This window comes from Antechinus flavipes, chromosome 3, assembly GCF_016432865.1.
Source record: "Antechinus flavipes isolate AdamAnt ecotype Samford, QLD, Australia chromosome 3, AdamAnt_v2, whole genome shotgun sequence".
Lineage (NCBI taxonomy): Eukaryota > Metazoa > Chordata > Mammalia > Dasyuromorphia > Dasyuridae > Antechinus > Antechinus flavipes.
In genome coordinates, this window is record NC_067400.1 from 425852135 (window position 1) to 425873604 (window position 21470).

The 21470-nt window shown below is 33.9% G+C and overlaps 1 protein-coding gene across 1 annotated transcript in view; it reads left to right on the plus strand.

Moving 5' to 3' along the window:
• The window catches only part of LOC127554586 (sodium channel protein type 9 subunit alpha-like), a 128962-nt gene that overhangs the window by 58490 nt on the left and 49002 nt on the right, over positions 1-21470 (plus strand). The window contains exons 16-18 of the mRNA XM_051986231.1: positions 196-316; positions 3089-3243; positions 4408-4581. Of these exons, the coding sequence (XP_051842191.1) occupies positions 196-316; positions 3089-3243; positions 4408-4581 (450 nt within the window). The remainder of the gene's footprint in view (positions 1-195; positions 317-3088; positions 3244-4407; positions 4582-21470) is intronic.

Sequence of the window (21470 nt, forward strand, 5' to 3'; positions counted from 1 at the left end):
AAATTAAGTGTGAATATACCTGTAAGGTTGGCTTTATATTAGACATAATATATAGGTTTATACTTTTATTCTATAATTTTGTTATTGATATTTAGCATAAATTTCTTCTTTTAATAAAAAATGACATTGAAATAAGCTCTAGTCATTTAGAAGATGAAAACTTTATTTTTCTTGGGGAATGGGCATGGTTTTTAGGGCTTCACCCAAAATAGTTTCTTTGAAGATAGCATGGCTCCCATCCTTGCATCTGGGGAAGGACAAAAAACAATGGATAAACCTCTGAAATCAGATGAACCAGGTGCCTGCTTTACATATGGTAAGTGAAACATAGAATACCACAGTTAGTATTTTATGCTATTGTTTTGAATTTTGTATCAAACATTAATAATAATAAAGTTTGTAATACTTTTCATTTTAAACCATTCATTACTATTTCAGCATCATGAATATATGTTATATCCCAGTGTCCTAAACACAATGAATAAATATCTTTAAGTGAAAAGGAAAAATAAAAATAGCAAAGAAAATGTAAAATTTTGTCATAAAAAAATTAAACAATTAACGTGCTCAAGAAGAGATAATCTAAGAAACATCAGATTATGTGAAAATTGTGTCCACCCCATAAATGCCTGGATAGGTTTTTTTTAAAAATCAAGTGAAACTGCCCAGACTTATTAGAATAAGAATTCAAAATGAAAATAGAATCCACTAGTGAGTTTCTGAAAGAAATCCCAAATGAAAAGTCCTAAGAGCACGATAGCCATTAATATTATGTGAGTTACTTGTTGATATTATATGATAGACACACATATAATTTTCCATGTTTCCTATTTCCTTATAATTTATTTAATGTGAACTCTGGAATATTTACTTTAAGGCTTCTGTCCATAAAGATTAAAAAATTTTCTGTGTAAAGAGTAAGACTCTTTAGTCATACCATCCTTCATGCTTAATTACTTATTTCATAAAAATTCATAGATTTAATTATGACATATGTCTGTAATTATAGCCATGTACTGAGAGGATTTTATCATGTTAATGGTTGTACATACTAGATAACTGGAGAATGGAAGTGTTGTAATTACAACATATTACATAGATATCATTACTTATTGTGGTTCAATATTGACATTACCTGGGTTCATGGCAGTGTGTCACATATTCAAAATGAGTTGGTTCAACTACTCAATTTATATTTAAGATCTAGCCAACAACAGCATTGCTGCAATTTGACATCACTTGTATCATGCAAAAATCCAATTCTCAGCCTATTTTTATAGAAGATAAGCTTTAAAAATTATGATGTCCTTATTAAGAGAAAGTAAATTTAATTCAATATCTTTGCCAAGAAAATCCCAAATGAGGTCACAAAAAGTTAGATACAACTAAAGCAAGTCAACAACAACAAAACTCTTCTCAAAGAAGGGACTTTAAGGCTTATCCTTTGCTGGGCTTGGCTTGAAGCTCCTTTCCTATTATTATAATAATCTGTCCTTATATGTATGTATACTTCAAGATTTCTTCATGAGTGTCACTGTTCTTCTATGTAGTCCTGGACTCAGTAATAGAATCTACAAGTGGTTTTCTCAATTCACTTAAAAAACCCCACAAAACAAATACTTTTGGAGCTTAATGAACTGTTTGTGGAATATCTGGTTTTTTTTAAATTTATTACTTATTTTTAATATACATTGCTTTAAGAATCACTTTGGGAGAGAAAAATATAAAAGGGAAAACTTGAGAGAGAGAGAAAGAAAAACAGAAAAAAAAGAAGTGAATACAGCATGTGTTTATTTACATTTAGTATTTATAGTTCTTTTTCTGGATCCAGATGGCATTTTCTGTCCAAAGTCTGTTGAAATTGCCGTGTATTACTGAACCATTGAGAAGAATAAAGTCTTTCATAGTTGATATCGTGAACTCTTGCTGTTCTCGTGTACAATGTATTCCTGGTTCTGCTTGTTTTGCTCACCATCAGTTTGTATAAATCTTTCCAGGGCTTTCTAAAATCAGCTTGTTCCATCCAGCCATTCTGGAGAGCAATTTGGAACTATACTCAAAAAGTTATCAAACTGTGCATACCCTTTGATCCAGCAGTGTTTCTACTGGGCTTATACCCCAGAGTGATACTAAAGAAGGTAAAGGGACCTGTATGTGCCAAAATGTTTGTGGCAGCCCTGTTTGTAGTGGCTAGAAGCTGGAAAATGAATGGATGCCCATCAATTAGAGAATGGTTGAGTAAATTGTGGTATATGAACGTTATGGAATATTATTGTTCTGTAAGGAATGACCAGCAGGATGAAAACAGAGAGGATTGGCGAGACTTACATGAACTGATGCTAAGTGAAATGAGCAGAACCAGGAGATCATTATATACCTCAACAATGATACTGTTTGAGGATGTATTCTGATGGAAGGGGATCTCTTCGATAAAGAGAGCTAATTCAGTTTCAATTGATCAAAGATGGGCAGTAGCAGCTACACCCAAAGAAAGAACACTGGGAGATGAATATAAACTGCTTGCATTTTTGTTTTTCTTCCCGGATTATTTATACCTTCTGAATTCAATTTTCCCTGTGCAACAAGAAAACTGTTCAGTTCTGCACATATATATTGTATCTAGGATATACTGTAACTTATTCAACATGTAAAGGGCTGCTTGCCATCTGAGGAAGGGGGTGGAGGGAGGGAGGGGAAAAATCGGAACAGAAGTGAATGCAAGGGATAATGCTGTAAAAAATTACCCTGGCATGAGTTCTATCAATAAAAAGTTATTTAAAAAAATAAATAAAATCAGCTTGTTCATTATTTTTATAGAACAATAATATTCTATTACCTTCATATACCACAATGTATTCCGCTATTCCTCAATAATAGGCATTGACTTATTTTTCAGTTCTTTACTACCACAAAAAGAACTGCTACAAGCATTTTCGCACATGTGGATCCTTTCCTTGTAGTAGTCATCATAGAGATAGCAGGTGACAATTTCAGAAATAACTATTGAGATTAAAGAAGCTTGCCTAAAAAGAGTTATTTAATCCACCAATTTATATTTGTTGTTTTATTACAATTTTGTTTTTAATAGGTTGCATAAGAAGATTTCCTTACTGTGAGGCCAATGTGAACTCTAGAAAAGGAAAGATTTGGTGGAATATAAGGAAAACCTGCTATCGGACAGTAAAACATGGGTGCTTTGAAATTTCCATGATTCTCATCATCTGGCTCAGCTCTGTTGCTTTGGTAAGTGAAATAGCAAGCAAGGATGACACTGATGGGAATATGTATCCCTAAAATTATTTTCTCACTTTCTTATATCCTTCCTAACACCCACTCTTACTCCAGAGTAGAGGAGGTAAGAAAGCAATAATTTATTAAGTATTTATTATGTGTCAGTAATTATGCTAAGTGCTTTAAAAATATTATTTCATTTCATCCTGGTACCAATCTTGAGAGGTAGATGTTATTACTATCCCTACTTTATGATTGAGTAAACTGAGATAGATAGAAATTAAGTGATTTGCTTAGGGTCACGTAGCCAATAAACATCTGAATTCAAGTTTGAACTCTCATCTTGCTGACTAGCTGACTTCAGAATCAGCTTTTTGCCTAAGGGAGAACCTCAATCCTACTTTATGAAAATTAGCAAGGCTATGAACTATAAGTTTCCTCTTTTTCCTTTTTTCCAATTTCTGAGAAAAGGAAGTATCTTCTTTCCAAAGACATTCTCTCTACTTATGGACTTGATTGATTGATAGGGACTCTTCTGGAAGCTCATTTCCCTTTCTGTCTCCCATATTGTTTTATCTACTGTATAGTTAGATGATATAGTTAGAGATAGTTAGATGGCATAGTGGATAGATCTCTAAACCTGGAATGAGAAATCCCTGAGTTCAAATCTAGCCACTTGCTAACTGTTATAATCCTTGGCAATTTGCTTTGTTTGGTCTACCTACCTCATCTATAAAATTGGGTGATCATAACATCTTTATCACAGAATTACTATAAAGATCAAATAAGTTAAACAATTTGTCTGGTAACTGACATGCAGTAGATGTTTAATAAATGCTTGTTTCCTCCATTCTTTTCTCTCCCTTCTTCCTCTGTTATTGACACATATAATTATTGTTTGTTGAGACACAATTAATTGAATGGTATTTTATTGATCCATGTATACCCTTTCTGACTGAGTCTCTGATGAACCAGGGAATAAAATTATAAAATGACTAGCTCAGGGTATTAGCTGTCTGTGAAACCAGGTCTGAACTAAGAGACTTACATGATTGATTGAACATACAATTTTAGCCTCATTCTCAACAGGTTTTAATGAGAAATCATTTCCTTTTCTTCTCTCATTATAAATCAAAACTTGTATATGAATTAATCAATTGCTTTATTTGTATACAGATTTTTGAAGATATATACATCGAGAAGAGAAAGACTATCAAGATTATTCTAGAATATGGTGACATGATCTTCACTTATATCTTCATTTTAGAGATGCTTCTAAAGTGGATGGCTTATGGATACAAAACATATTTTAGTAACATCTGGTGCGGGCTGGAATTCTTGGTTGTTAATGTATGTATGTTTAATCAGATTTTTTAAAAACCATTCATTTACTTATAATTTTATTAATTAATTATTATTTATGAAAAGCTTTCTATATTCCAAGTACTGCAATGACTACTATAAATATAAAAGAATGAAATGATTCCTGCCTTGAAGCAGCTTGCATTTTATTAGAGGTAGATGATATAAACATGAATAAATATATCCAAAGTAAATGAATACAAAGCCAATTTAGGGATGTGGGATATTAGACATTGGAACAAACAAAACCTCTTTATATCAAAGTTTTTTTTTAAAGGAAGAAATGATGTGAAGAATAGATGTGAAGTAGGAATGAATTGTAGTTATGGGAAATGACCAATACAAAGACACAGGCATAAGAAATAGACTACCATATATGAAGAGCAAGACGGTTTGTTCATCCAGACCACAAAGTACAGGAAAGGGAACATTTTTTCTATAATAGGGTTGGAAAATGAGTTTGTCACCTTGTTTTGATGGTCAACAGCAGCTAAATAGTAAGGCTTATCTTCGATCCTAGAGGCAGGAGGGAGCCACTCTAATTTATTGAGCAGTGGTGATGTAGTTGAACTTATATTTTTTGGGGAAAAAAATTGTCATCTATGTGGAAAACACTGTCCAATAGCAGAGAGACTTGATGCAAGAAGTGTAATTGGAATTTACTTGCAATATTCCTAAATTAAGACTTCTTTATTGGGTCTGAACTGAGGACAGAAACAAGATATGTTTTGGACATTAAAGAATAAAGATTTGTCAACTAATTGGTTATGCTAGATAAGGCTGTAGTTTCAAAACTGGATTGCTGGTCAAATGGTGACAAACTCAAAAGATAAGGAAGAATAGGTAGAAGGAAGATAAGGTAGAAGCTGTATAGGATTGGGGAAAGATATAACAAGTTTGGTTTTGGACATGTATTTGAGATACATCTGGAACATCCATTTTGAAATACGCAGTAGGTAGTTGATACTCAGAAGAAAGATTAGGGGTCAATGTCCAAATTGTGATAAACAATCAGTATAGAGCTCATAATTAAATATATAGTTGCTTTTTAAAAATATTTTATTTAATTTAATAATAACTTTATATTGACAGAATCCATGCCAGGGTAATTTTTTTTACAACATTATCCCTTGCACTCATTTCTGTTCCGATTTTTTCCCTCCCTCCCTCCACCCCCTCCCCTAAATGGCAAGCAGTCCTATATATGTTAGATATGTTGCAGTATATCCTAGATACAATATATGATTGCAGAACTGAACAGTTCTCTTGTTGCACAGGGAGAATTGGATTCAAAAGGTAAAAATAACCAGGGAAGAAAAACAAAAATGCAGATAGTTCACATTCGTTTCCCAGTGTTCTTTCTTTGGGTGTAGCTGCTTCTGTCCATCATTTATCAATTGAAACTCAGTTCGGTCTCTTTGTCAAAGAAATCCACTTCCATCAGAATACATCCTCATACAATATCGTTGTTGAAGTATATAATGATCTCCTGGTTCTGCTCATTTCACTCAGCATCAGTTCATGTAAGCCTCGCCAAGCCTCTCTGTATTCATCCTGCTGGTCATTTCTTACAGAACAATAATATTCCATAACATTCATATACCACAATTTACTCAGTCATTCTCCAATTGATGGGCATCCATTCATTTTCCAGTTTCTAGCCACTACAAACAGGGCTGTCACAAACATTTTGGCACATACAGGTCCCTTTCCCTTCTTTAGTATTTCTTTGGGATATAAGCCCAATAGAAACACTGCTGGATCAAAGGGTATGCAAAATTTGATAACTTTTGGGGCATAATTCCGGATTGCTCTCCAGAATGGTTGGATTCTTTCACAACTCCACCAACAATGCATCAGTGTCCCAGTTTTCTCGCATCCCCTCCAACATTCATCATTATTTTTTCCTGTCATCTTAGCCAATCTGACAGGTATGTAGTGGTATCTCAGAGTTGTCTTAATTTGCATTTCTCTGATCAATAATTGTTGGAGTTCAAAAGTTGGAGTTCTTGTTCTTCTCAAAACGCAGCCGGTTTAGCTTAGAGCCCTCCAAATATCTCCAAAGGTTCTGTCCTTTAGCCTCTGCCTCTGCTTTCTTCTGCCTCCAACCAGCACAGAGATGGAATGAATCTCTTGTTTCCTTCACTTGGGGCTCGGCTAGCTTTCTGGTGAGTCTATCAGACCAGCTTGGTCTCAGTGCGGGGCGTGCAGGAGCCCAGCCACCAACTACAGTGGTGTGAGATGAAGATGAATCTGGTTGTCCACTGAATTCTCCACTCGTAGCTTCTTCCTCTGAAAACTCTTCTTCTGCCACCAGCCAGCCAAGTGGAAAATATTCTGCCTTGCCTCGGAGAGAGGGCTTCTGGCGTAATTCTGCTGAAATCTGTCAAAGTTCTCTCTGTCTGCACCAGAGTTGCTCCTCTCCAGTCTAGCTGAACTCTCTTCTGCGACCAGCCAGCCAAGTGGAAAATATATTCTGGAATAGCTCTCTCTTCATTGGCCTTATATGTGAATCTTCTGAGAGAATGGGATTATGGATTTTCTTCCATAGTGCTCTCTGGCCCAAAGAGCTTTAAGAGAGGTGTGAACACAAAAACAAGCATTGTACTAATTAGTTCTACTTAGTACCTTGTTTCAGGTTCTGGCCAAAATCTTCTTGTAAGATTAGATCAACTCTAATTAGTTAGCAGTTTGTAAAGATTCCAACAAATAATGATTTGGAACACTCTTTCATATGAGTGGTAATAGTTTCAATTTCATCATCTGAAAATTGTCTATTCATATCCTTTGACCATTTATCAATTGGAGAATGGCTTGATTTCTTATAAATTTGAGTCAGTTCTCTATATATTTTGGAAATGAGGCCTTTATCAGAACCTTTAACTGTAAAGATGTTTTCCCAGTTTGTTGCTTCCCTTCTAATTTTGTTTGAATTAGTTTTGTTTGTACAAAGACTTTTTAATTTGATGTAATCAAAATTTTCTATTTTGTGATCAGTAATGGTCTCTAGTTCATCTTTGGTCACAAATTTCTTTCTCCTCCACAAGTGTGAGAGATAAACTATCCTATGTTCCTCTAATTTATTTATAATCTCGTTCTTTATGCCTAGGTCATGGACCCATTTTGATCTTATCTTGGTATATGGTGTTAAGTGTGGGTCCATGCCTAATTTCTGCCATACTAATTTCCAGTTATCCCAGCAGTTTTTATCAAATAATGAATTCTTATCCCAAAAGCTAGGATCTTTGGGTTTGTCAAACACTAGATTGCTATAGTTGACTATTCTGTCTTGTGAACCTAACCTTTTCCACTGATCAACTAATCTATTTCTTAGCCAATACCAAATGGTTTTGGTGACTGCTGCTTTATAATATAATTTTAGATCAGGTACAGCTAGGCCACCTTCATTTGATTTTTTTTTTCATTAATTCCCTTGAGATTCTCAACTTTTTATTGTTCTATATGAATTTTGTTGTTATTTTTTCTAGATCATTAAAATATTTTCTTGGAAGTCTGATTGGTATAGCACTAAATAAATAGATTAGTTTGGGGAGTATTGTCATCTTTATTATATCCACTCAGCCTATCCAAGAGCACTTAATATTTTTTTCCAATTATTTAAGTCTAACTTTATTTGTGTGGAGACTTTTTTGTAATTTTGCTCATATAATTCCTGACTTTCCTTTGGTAGATAGATTCCCAAATATTTTATGCTATCAACAGTTATTCTGAATGGAATTTCTCTTTGTATCTCTTGCTGTTGGGTTTTGTTGGTAAACATATAGTTGCTTAAAAAGGTAATAAATTAAAGATTATTAAAGTGAATAGAAAGTAGTCTGAGAGCTTTGAAATAGCCTCACATTATATGATATGTAAAGAGTAGCTTTGAAGTACCCTCACATTATATGATATGGAAAGAGTGACCTGAAAAGGATGATAAGAAATAGCTTTTAAGCAGGTAGAAAGATATCTGAAAGAGAAAAAAGAGAACATAGTCACAGAAAAAAGATAGGAAGAGAGGAGAAGAGAAAAAGGAAGGTGAGAGAAGAAAATTTCCAAGATAGTAGAGAATAGATTGTACATTGTGTAAACACTTCCCAGATTTCATCAAAATCAAAACTAAATTAAGCTTCTGAATGGATTTTGAAGTGACAGAACTCATAAACATTTGGAGTGAAGTGATTTTCCAGCTTAAGATATCAGGAAAGACTTCACAAAAGTTCTTTCAATTAGACAGAAGTGAACATGGCCAATACAGTTGTGGTATAGTGAGGCCCAGTGTAGGGAGGCCTGATATGGGGAATTTAGCTTGAGGCTCTCATCTAAAATACAGCAATGTTGGCTACTTTGTCCTGGTTTGGAAGGCCAAAAGAATAGCAGACCAACTGTGAGACCTCCCTCCACTGCAACTGCAAAAGGGAAACCATGAGGCCCTGAACCTCAGCATTACAGGCTGGATGTGGCTAGGACAACCTGGTACAATGGGAAAACCTGCAGCACCACTGGCCACAATGCAGTCTCAGACAAGTAAACCCTTGTCACACTTCAGAGGAAGCTCATAACAATTCACTCTGTGCCATAAGAGCAGACTGCAACCTTTAAAATTGAAACAAAAAGGGGCGGAGCCAAGATGCAGAGAGGTCACAAGCATAAACTCTTCCTTGTCTTCAGGCAAAAAGGCAAAAACCTTGCTTTTCATGATACGACCTTGGAATTAGTGCTTGACTGACTGAAAAAAACCACAAATATTGGGAATACAACACATTACCAATATAAGATATCCTCAAAATTCACCAGAAAAGGTCTATTTTTGCTCACAGGGCGAGGTGCAGACCTCAGGCAGACAGCAAGAGCACCAAAGGCAGATAATGCTGAACAGACCAGAGAGAAGTGGGATGTGGTCTCAGCCAGCAGAAAATTTGCAGGGAGAACTTTACACACAGTGTGAGCTACTTTGCCCTGGCAGCAAGCCAGTAGATCAGTAGAAAAGCTATAAACACAGGTGGTAAAGACTTCAACCCTGAAATGCTAGGGTTTCTCAGGACCTGGCCACACCCACCCAGCACTCAGAGTGACTCATCACACTCTCAGAGTCTCAGAGCACAACCATTGTGCAGGCAGCACAGCCATTGCTGTTCGCTGCTGCTTCACTGCTATTTCCTGTAGTCTGTATAGGAAGCTTTGTAATGCCATACTGCCCAAAAAGCAGACCACATTTGCTTTTTTGTTTGTTTGTTTTGTTTCTTTTTTGTCAAAATGAGTAAAAAGTTAAAGCAAGCTCTAACTATAAATAGCTTCTATACTGATAGATATATACTGATTTACTATAGATAGCTTCAGATCCTGAGGAGGCTAAAAACAGACTGTCTCCAGATGAATCCCCAAAGGGGAATATGATCTGATCCTCAATGCACAAGGCTCTTATAGAAGAAATTTAAAAGACTCTTACAAGAGAGCAAGAAGAAAAATGGGGAAAGGAAAGGGAAGCAAGAGGATCTGGATAAGTCAATCCACTCATTAAAAGATAGACTGGATAAAGAAATCAAATCCCTGAAAAACAGAATTAGTGAATTGGAAAAGGTAAACAATTCCAAGTAAAACAGAATTAGTGAATTGGAAAAAGAAAATGTCTCTCTAAAAAATAAAATTGGCAAAATGGAAAGAAATTCCATAGAATAAAACAACTAATTTAAAAACTCAATTGGGGCAATTACAAAAAGAAAGTTAAAAAGTAAATGAAGAAAATAATTCATTAAAAATAAGAATTGAACAAATGGAAATGAATGACTCGAGGAGACACCAAGAATCAGTCAAGTAAAACCAAAAAAAAAAAAAAAAAAAAAAAAAAAAAAGAAAGAAAGAAAAAAATTGAAAAAAAAAATGTTAAATCCCTACTTGGGAAAACAACAGATCTGGAAAATAGATCTAGGAGAGATAATCTGAGAATTATTGTACTTCCTGAAAATTATGATGAAAACAAAGAGTCTAGACACTATTTTTCAGGAAATCATCAAAGAGAACTGCCCAGATGTTATAGGAACAGAGGATAAAATAGACATTGAAAGAATGCATTGATCACCTATTGAAAAAGATCCCAAAATGAAAACTCCAAGAAATATTGTGGCTAAATTCCAGAACTATCACACCAAGGAAAACAGTACTACAAGCAGGTAGAAAAAAAAAAAAACAATTCAAATACAAAGGAGCCATAATAAGAATTACTCGAGATCTAGCAGCATCCATATAAAAGGATCAAAGGACCTAGAATCTGATATTCTGAAAGGCAAAGGAACTCTGTATGTAACCAAGAATAACTTACTCATCCAAAGTAAGCATTTTTTTTCCAGGGCAGAAAGTGGACATTCAATGAAATAGGTGAATTTCATATATTTCTGATAAAAAACCAGAACTAAACAAAAAGTTTTATCTCCAAATATAGGACTCAAAAGAATATAAAAAAGGTAAAAATAAATCTTGGGAACTATATTTCTGTTATGAGTATACATAAAAAATACATGTATAACTTGGTTTTACTGTTATAATATAAAAAAGAAAGTAGAAATCAAAAGGAAATTGTACCAGAAAAAGGGTAAAGTGGGGGTACTATAAGGCAAGGGAACCCTATTATATCTGAGGGAAAAAGGGGGGGATGAACACAGTGTGTATCTTACTCTCATCAGAATTGGCTTAAAGAGAAAAAATATTAGACATATTTGATTTACAGAGAAACTTCTCCCATCTCATTGAAAAATGGGAGGGAAAAAGTGAAAAGGGAAGGAGTAAGCTAAGTGGAAGGGTACAGAAATTGTGAGGAAAAGGGGTAAGAAAAGGGGAGGAACTCTAAGGTGGGGGGGAGGGATCCCAAAAAGGAAAGGCTGTGTGAGGCAAGTGGTGCTCATGAGTTTAATACTGGGGAGGGAAGTAAGGAGGAAGGAAAGGAGAAAAGCGTAAACTAGGGTTAACAAGATGGGAGGAAATACAGAATTAGTAATTTTAACTATAAATGTGAATGGGGTAAACTCCCCCATTGTGGTGATTTTCTTCTTTTAAAATAAATATAATAAGATAAATATGATGGTTCTCTCTGGGAGAAAGCAGGTTTCTCAGGGAGGTTTTTCTGGAGGCAGCCTTAGTTGCAGTTAAGAGTAATAATCATCCAAATGCAGCCAGGTGTTAAAAGTTCAGATCTTTTATTACCTCCAATATAGCCCAGTTAGCTTAGAGGCCTATCTTTCTGCTTGCTTCCAAGAGCTCCCTCCGAATGTCTCCAAATCCAAAAGTTTGTCCTTCAGTCCTCCAGCTAGCCAATGGAAAATGGAATGGATCTCTCTTGCCTCGGAGAGAGGGCTTCTGGTTCTCAATCTCCAATATAGCCTGGTTAGCTTTTCTTAGAGGCCTTTCTCTCTCCTTGGTTCTAAGAACTCGTGCAGCTTTGTCCTTTACTTCTGCCTCTGCTTTCTTCAGCCTCCAGAGCCAGCACCAAGTTGAATCTTTCTTGCCTCTGAGAGAGGGCTTCTGGCTCTCAATCTCCCAGAGTGCACCTCTCTGACCCCAATCAATGTTCCTAAGTAAAATTCCTCACTAGAGAGGGCTTCTGAATGAATTCACTTGACACTTCCCTCTCAATCTAAATTCAGTTCCACTCCCCGTATAATTCAGCTGAATTCTGTCCGAGAGCCTCTGTCTGTTTCTTATATATGAGAGAGAGGAATTGTGGGATATGAGAGAGAGGGATTATGGGTTTCTTCCCAGAGTCTCTCTGGCCTGAAGAGCTTCAAGGGAGGTGTGAATTCACAGAGTTACAAAGTTTAATTTGTGAAACTCCTATACTTGTGAACTCCAATGAGTAAAGGTGTGAACACAAGCATTGTATCAATTACATTGAGTTAGCACTAGGATTCTAACATCTCCCTTGAGTTATCACCTTGTTTCAAGTTGAGTTAACACTAGGATTCCAACAACCCATAAAGCAGAGGAGGATAGTATACTGGATTAAAAGCCAGAATCATACAATATGTTGTCTACAGGAAACACATTTGAAGTAGGGCGATACATACAGAGTAAAGGTAAAAGGCTGGAGCAGAATTTACTATGCCTCAGGTGAAATATAAAAAGCAACGGTAGCTTCTGATCTCAGATCAAGCAAAAGCAAAAATTGATCTAATTAAAAGAGATAAGGAAGGGCACTATATCTTGCTAACAGGTAGCATAGATAATGAAGCAATAACAATATTAAAGATATGTGCACCAAGTGGTGTAGCATCTAAATTCTTAAAGGAGAAATTAAGAGAGCTGCAAGAAGAAATAGACAGCAAAACTATAATAGTGGGAGATCTCAACCTTACACTCTCAGAATTAGATAAATCAAACCACAAAATAAATCAGAAACAAGTCATAGAGGTCAATTGAATACTAGAAAAGTTAGGCACGATAGATCAATGGAGACAAAAAGGAGTATCCTTTCTTCTCAGAAATTCATAGAACCTATAAAAAATTGACCATATATTAGGACATAAAATCTCAAATTCAAATGCAGAAAGGCAAAAATAGTAAATGCATCCTTTTCAGATCATGATGCAATGAAAATTGTATTCAGTAAAAAGCTAGGGGAAAATAGACCAAAAAATAATTGGAAACTAAATAATCTCATGCTAAAGAATGATTGGGTGAAACAGCAAATCATAGATGTAATTAATAATTTCACCCAAGAAAATAACAATAATGAGACATCATACCAAAATGTGTGGGATGCAGCCAAAGTGGTAATAAGGGGAAATTTTATATCTCTAGAGGCCTACTTCCATAAAATAGAGAAAGAGAAGGTCAATGAATTGGGCTTGCAACTATAAAAACTAAAAAAGGAGCAAATTAAAAACCCCCAGTCAAATATTAAACTTGAAATTCTAAAAATAAAAGGAGAGATGAATAAAATTGAAAATAAAAAAAAAAAACTATTGAATTAAGAAAAAAAATAGATAACCCTTAGTAAACTTGGTTAGACAAAGGAAAGAGGAAAATTCAATTGTTAGTCTTCAAAATGAAAAGGGAGAACTCACCACTAATGAAGAGGAAATTAGAACAATAATGAAGAGTTACTTTGCCCAAATTTATGCCAATAAATTCGATAACTTAAATAAAATGGAAGAATACCTTCAAAAATGTAGCTTGCCGAGATTAACAGAGGAGGATGCAAATTGCATAAATAGTCCCATTTTAGAAAAACAAATAGAACAAGCTATCAATCAACTCCCTTAAAAAAAAAAAAAAAAAAAAAAACTGGACCAGATGGATTTATATGTGAATTCTACCAAACATTTAAAGAACAATTAACTCCAATGCTATATAAACTGTTTGAAAAAAAAACTAGGAATTGAAGGGATATGACCAAATTCCTTTTATGACACAGATATGGTACTGATACCTAAACTAGGTAGGTTGAAAACAGAGAAAAGAAAATTATAGAACAATCTACCTAATGAATATTGATGCAAAAATCTTAAATAAAATATTAGCAAAAAGATTACAGAAAATCATCCCTTGGATAATACATCACGATCAAGTAAGATTTATACCAGGAATGCAGGAGTGGTTCAATATTAGGAAAACTATTAGCACAATTGACTATATCAATAACCAAATTAACAAAAAAACATATGATTATCTCAATAGATGCAGAAAAAACATTTGATAAAATCCAACATCCATTCCTATTAAAAACACTTGAGAGTATAGGAATAAATGGACTTTTCCTTAAAATAATCAGTAGCATCTATTTAAAACCACAAGTAAGCATCATATGTAATGGGGGTAAGCTAGAACCATTCCCAATAAAATCAGGATTGAAACAAGACTATCACCATTACTATTCAATATTGTATTAGAAATGCTAGCTTTGGCAATAAGACTTGAGAAAGAGATTAAAGGAATTAGAGCAGGTAATGAGGAAATGAAATTATCACTTTTTGCAGATGATATGATGGTATACTTAGAGACCCAACGATTCTACTAAAAAACTATTAGAAACAATCCACAACTTTAGCAAAGTTGCAGGATACAAAATAAATCCACATAAATATTCAGCATTTTTATACATAACCAACAAAACCCAACAGCAAGAGATACAAAGAAATTCCATTCAGAATAACTGTTGATAGCATAAAATATTTGGGAATCTATCTGCCAAAGGAAAGTCAGGAACTATATGAGCAAAGCTACAAAACACTTTCCACACAAATTAAATCAGATTTAAACAACTGGAAAAATATTACGTGCTCTTGGATAGGCTGAGTGGATATAATAAAGATGACAATTCTACCTAAACTAATCTATTTATTTAGTGCTGTACTAATCAGATTCCCAAGAAACTATTTTAATGACCTAAAACAACAACAACAAAATTCATATGGAAGAACAAAAGGTCAAGAATTTCAAGGGAACTAATGGAAAAAAAAATCAAATGAAGGTGACCTAGCTGTACCTGATCTAAAACTATATTATAAAGCAGCAGTCACCAAAACCTAACCTATTCCATGGATCAACTAGTCTATTTCTTAGCCAGTACCAAAGAAATAGACTAGTTGATCCGTGGAATAGGTTAGATTCACAGGACAAAATAGTCAATAATTATAGCAATCTAAAGTTTGATAAACCCAAAGACCCCAACTTTTGGGATAAGAATTAACTATTTGACAAAAACTGCTGGGAAAACTGGAAATTAATATGGCAGAAACTAGACTGGACTCACACTTAACATCATACACCAAGATAAAATCAAAATGGGTTCATGATTTAGGCACAAAGAATGAGATTATAAATAAATTAGAGGAACATAGGATAGGTTACCTCTCAAACTTGTAGAGGAGGAAGGAATTTGTGACCAAAGAAGAAGTAAAGATCACAAAATAGAAAACTTTGATATAAAAAAAAAAAACTTTTTTACAAACAAAATTAATGCAAACAAGATTAGATGGGAAGCAATAAACTGGGAAAACATTTTTACAGTTAAAGGCCTCATTTCCAAAATATATAGAGAATTAACTCTTATTTATAAGAAATCAAGCCATTCTCCAATTGATCAATGGTCAAAGGATATGTCCTTTGACCATTGATCAATTGGAGAATGGCTTGATTTCTGTTCATAAACAGACAATTTTCAGATGATGAAATTGAAACTATTTATACTCATATGAAAGGGTTTTCCAAATCACAATTGATCAGAGAAATGTAAATTAAGACAACTCTGAGATACCACTACATACCTGTCAGATGGGCTAAAATGACAGGAAAAGATAATGACAAATATTGGAGGGGATGCAGGAAAATTGGGACACCAGTGCATTGTTGATGGAATTGTGAATTCTGGAGAACAATTTGGAACTATGCTCAAAAAAGTTATCAAACTGCATACCCAGTGATCCACAGTGTTACTACTGGGCTTATATCCCAAAGAGGAATATTAAAGAAGGGAAAGGGACCTGTATGTGCCAAAATGTTTATGGCAGCCCTTTTTGTAGTGGCTAGAAACTGGAAATTGAATGGATGCCCATCAATCAGAGAATGGTTGAGTAAATTGTGGTATATGAAGATTATGGAATCTTATTTTTCTGTAAGAAATGACTAACAGGATGAATCCAGAGAAGCTTGGAGAGACTTACATGAACTGATGCTAAGTGAAATGAGCAGAACCAGGAGATCATTATATACCTCAACAATGATACTGTTTGACGATGTATTCTGATGGAAGTGGATCTCTTCAACAATGAGAAGATGCAATTCAATTGCAATTGATCAATGATGGACAGAATCAGCTACACTCAGAGAAAAAACTCTGGGAAATGAATGTGGACTACTTGCATTTTGATTTTTTCCCAGGTTATTTTTACCTTCTGAATTCAATTTTAATTTAAATTCCAAAAAAAAAAAATGAACAAAAAAGTCCCCTCCCCAAAAGAGTTCTGGCCATAAAGAGCTGCTGTGGAGACAAGGAAGATGAGACCATAAACCCAGATGAGGACAGCAAAAGTAAAATGTCTTCTGATGAAAACTCAAAGCTGAATATTGTTGGAATCCTTACTAACTGCTAACTAATTAGAGTTGATCTAATCTTACAAGAAGATGTTTTGGCCAGAACCTGAAACAAGGTACTAAGTAGAACTAATCAATACAAGGCTTGTGTTCACACCTTTACTCATTGGAGTTCAATGAGTTCACACCTCCCTTGAAGTCATTGGGCCAGAGAGCACTATGGGAGAAAACCCATAATCCCTCTCTCTGGAAGGAGCATAAATAGGCCAATGGACCAGTCGAAGTTCTGGAGAGTAAGACGCTACAAGTCGAAATTTCACTGGAATGACATGAAGACTGGAGCTGGCTGGAGGCTGAAGAAAGCAGAGGCAGAGGCTGAAGGACCAGACCTTTGGATTTAAAGACATTTGGAGAGAGCTCTTGGAACCAAGCAGAGAGATAGGCCTCTAAGCTAACCGGGCTATATTGGAGATAATAAAAGATCTGAACTTTTATCACCTGGCTGCTTTTTGAGAAGAAAAAGCTCACCACAGAATATGAATTGATCTGCAACTCAAAAGGTTCTCTTAGAAGCATTCAAAAAGAATTTTAACAGAAAGAAAAATGGGAAAAGAAAATGAGCTTATGAATTTTTTTGAGGGAAAGCCAACAGTTTAGAAATGTAAATAGAGAAATCAACTGAAAAAAACAACCCCTTAAAATTAAATATGGTGCAATGGGAAAAAAAATAATATATATATATATATATATATATATATAATATATATATATATATATATATATATATATATATATATATATTTACCATCAACCTTTTAAAAATAAGATTGGTGAAATGGAAAAAGAAAACAACTCATTAAAAACAGAATTGGTGAAATAGGGAAAAATCCAATGAACACAAAAGTTCCTTTAAAAATACAATTGGCCAAATGCAATAGGAGGTTTTTTAAAAAGCTAACTAAAGAAAATAATTTACTAAAAATTAGAATTGAACAAGGAAGTGAATGACTAAATGAGGCATCAAGATCAGGCAAATTTTTTTTTTTAAATAGAAGAAAATGTAAAATATCTCATTGGAAGAACAACAGATGTGGAAAATACATCCAAGAAAGATGATATAAGAATAATTGGTAAACCTGAAAATTTGTGATGAAAAAACCTGGACAACATCTTTCAAGAAATCATCTAGGAAAACTCACCTGATATCCTAGAAATAGAGGGTAAAATGGTGATTGAAAGAATACACTAATCACCTCCTGAAAGAGACCCTCAAAATGAAAACTCCAAGGAATACGGTAGCCAAATTCCAGAATTGCTAAATCAAGGAGAAAATACTGCAAGTAGTCAAAAAGAAACAATTCAGATTTTGAGGAGCCACAATCAAGATTACCTAACAGTGTCCATTTAAAAATGATAGGAGGACCTGGAATATAATATTTTGGAAGGAAAACTGCTTGGATCACAACCAAGAATCCACTACCCAGCAAAATTAAGCATTTTCTTTCAGAGAAAAGGTTCTATATTAAATGAAATAGGGGATTTTCAATCATTTTTGATGGAAAATACCAGAGTTAAACAGAAAAGTTGGATACAAGATTCAAGAAAAGCATAAAAAGATAACTGAAGAAAATAAACTGTTTTAAATGTAAAAATGTTCACATCCCTACATGAGAAGATGATACATGTAACTGTTAAGAACCATAATTCTTCTGGGGCAGTTTTAAAAAAGGATATACTTAGAGGGTATAGGTATAAAATGATTTTAATGTGATGGTTTAGACAAGAAATTAGAAATGAAAAAGAGATTGTACTGGGAAAAGAGGAAAGGAGAGGTAAAATGGAGTAAATTACATCATATGAAGAGGCAAAAAAAACCTATTACAGTTGAATGAAAGAAGGGAGGAGGATGAACTTTGTTTGAACCTTAATTTCATGGAATTGTTCAAAGAGGGATTAACAGACTTAGTTTAGTATAGAAATTTGTCTCACTCTAGAGGGAAGCAGGAAGACAGGGGAAAGAAAAGAGAGAGACTAATAAAAAGGAGGGCAGAAGTAGAAGGGGAAAGGGATAAGAAAGGGGAGGCTGGAAAAGGGGAGAGCAGATTGAGGGAAATGGTGTCAGAAACAAAAAACTGGTGAGGAGGGAAAGAATTAAAGGAGAGAAAAAAGTTTAACTTGGGAAAAATAGGATGGTGGGAAATACGGAGTTAATATTCTGAATGGTGAATGTGAATAGGATGACCTCTCTTTCCAATGTCAGAATTCTACAACTTGCTATTTACAAAAAGGACATTTGAAGCAGAGAGATACATACTAGTAAAGGTAAAAAGCTAAAGCAGAAGATATTATACTTCAGCTAAAGTAAAAAAAAAAAAAAAAAAAAAAAACAAGATAGTGATTCTCATCTCAGATGAAGCAAAAGGGAAAAAAATCTATATTAAAAGAGGTAAGATAGGAAACCACATCTTCTAAAGGATACCATAGATAATGAAGTAATATTAAGACTAAATCTGTATGTGACAAGTGGTATAGCATCCAAATTCCTACAGAAGTTGAATTGCAAGTGACTTGCAAGAAACAACAAAACTATATTAATGGGGAATCTTAACCTCCCTTTATCAGAGCTAGATAAATCTAACCACCAAATAAATAAGAAATTAGGTAGGTTAATAGAATCCTCTGGATTCTGAATCCAGACCCTCTGGACATAATTGAATAGACACAGAAAGGAACTCACCTTTTTCTCAGAAGGACATGGCACCTACACAAAAATTGATTATGTATTAGGACATAAAAAACTCACGATCAAATGCAGAAAGGCAGAAATAGTAAATGCATGTTTTTCAGAACATGATGCAAAATACTACATATATTAAAAGGCCATAGAAAAATAAATGAACAAAATAGATAAACTTTTGGTGAATTTGAGTAGAAAAAGGAAAGAAGAAAATAAAATTACTAGTATCAACAATGAAAAGGATGAACTTAGCACTAATGAAGAGAAAATTTAAGCAATATTTAGGAGTTATTTTGCCCAATTGTATGCCAATAAATTTGATAATCTAAATAGAAATAAATGAATACGTACAAAAATATAGATTGTTCAGATTAATTAATATAGAAATAAATTGCTTACATAGTCCCATTTTTTGAAACACAAATTGAATGAGCCATTAATGAACTCCCTAAGAAAAAAATCTCCAAGTGAATTTTAACATTTAAAAAATAATCAATTCCAATACTACAGAAACTATTTGAGAAAATAGGAAAAGAAGGAGTCCTAACAAATTCCTTGTATGACACAGATATGATGCTGATACCTAAACCAGGAAGGGCCAAAATAGAGGAAACCAAATTTTAGAATTATTTCCCTAATGAAATTAGGGATGCAAAAATCTTAAATAAAATATTACCAAAGTATTTATATCAATCTCTCACCAGAACAAGACACTATGAAAAAAAAAATTTATACCAGGAGTGCAGGCCTGGTTCAACATTAGAAAAACTATTAGCATATTTAACTATATTAATAAACAAACAGATATCATAAGATTATATAGATGCAGAAAAATCATTTGGCAAAATACAAAATCATTCCCATTAAAAAGTACTGACGAGCACAGGAATAAATGGAGTTTTCCTTAAATTGACAAGAACCAACTATCTAAAACCATTAGCAAGCATAATATATAATGGGGATAAGCTAGAAGCATTCCCAGTAAGATCAGGGTGAAACAAGGTTGCCCATTATCACTTTTATTATCCAATATTGTACTAGAAATGTTGGTTTTAGCAATAAGAGAAGAAAAAGAAATTGAAAGAATTACAGGAGGTAGTGCAGAAACAAAGCTATAACTCTGCAAAAATATGATGGTATATTTAGAGAATGCTAGAGAATCCACAAAAAACTACTAGAAACAACAACTTTAGCAAAGTTGCAGGATATAAACTCATACAAATCATTAGTATTTCTATAAGTTATTAACAAAGCCCAGCAGCAATAGATAGAAAAAGAAATTCCATTTAAAATAACTATAGATAATATAAATATTTGGGAGTCTACCTGCCAAGGCAAAGCCAGGAACTATATAAACGCTATTATAAAATGCATATTGCACAAATAAAGTTAGAGTTGAACAGTTGGAAGATATCAAGTGCTCATGGGTAGGCCAAGCTAATATAATAAAAATGGCAATTCAAACTAAATTAATCCACATATTCATTGGCATACCAATCAAGCTGCTAAGAAATTAAATTATAGAATTAGAAAAAATAATTAAAAATTCATCTGAAAAATCAAAAGGTCAAGAATTTCAAGGGAATTAGTGAAAAAACACAAAGGAAGGAGACCTAGATGTACCAGACCAATAATATATTATAAAAAAAAATCATCAAACCTACTTGGTACTATTTGGTACAGCAGTAATCTAGTATTTATAAATCCAAAGACTCCAGCTTCTGGGATAAGAACTCACTATTTGACAAAAATTGCTGGGAAAACTGGAAAATAGTATGGCAGAAACTAGGCAATGATCAACATCCTTTACCAACATAAATTCAAAATAGGTTCATAATTTAGACATAAAAGATAAGTCCATAAAAAAATTAGGAGAACAAGAAATAGTCTACCTCCCAGATCAGCAGAGAAGGGAGGAATTTGTGGCCAAAGAAGAACTAGGGAACATTATAAAATGCAAAATGGATAACTTTGATTACATTAATTTTTTTAAAGGTACAAACAAAACTAGTACAGCCAATATTAGAAGGGAAGCAGAAAGTTGGGGAAAATTTTTTTACAGCCAGTGTTTATGATAAAACCCTCATTTCTAAAACATATAGAGAACTGACTCAAA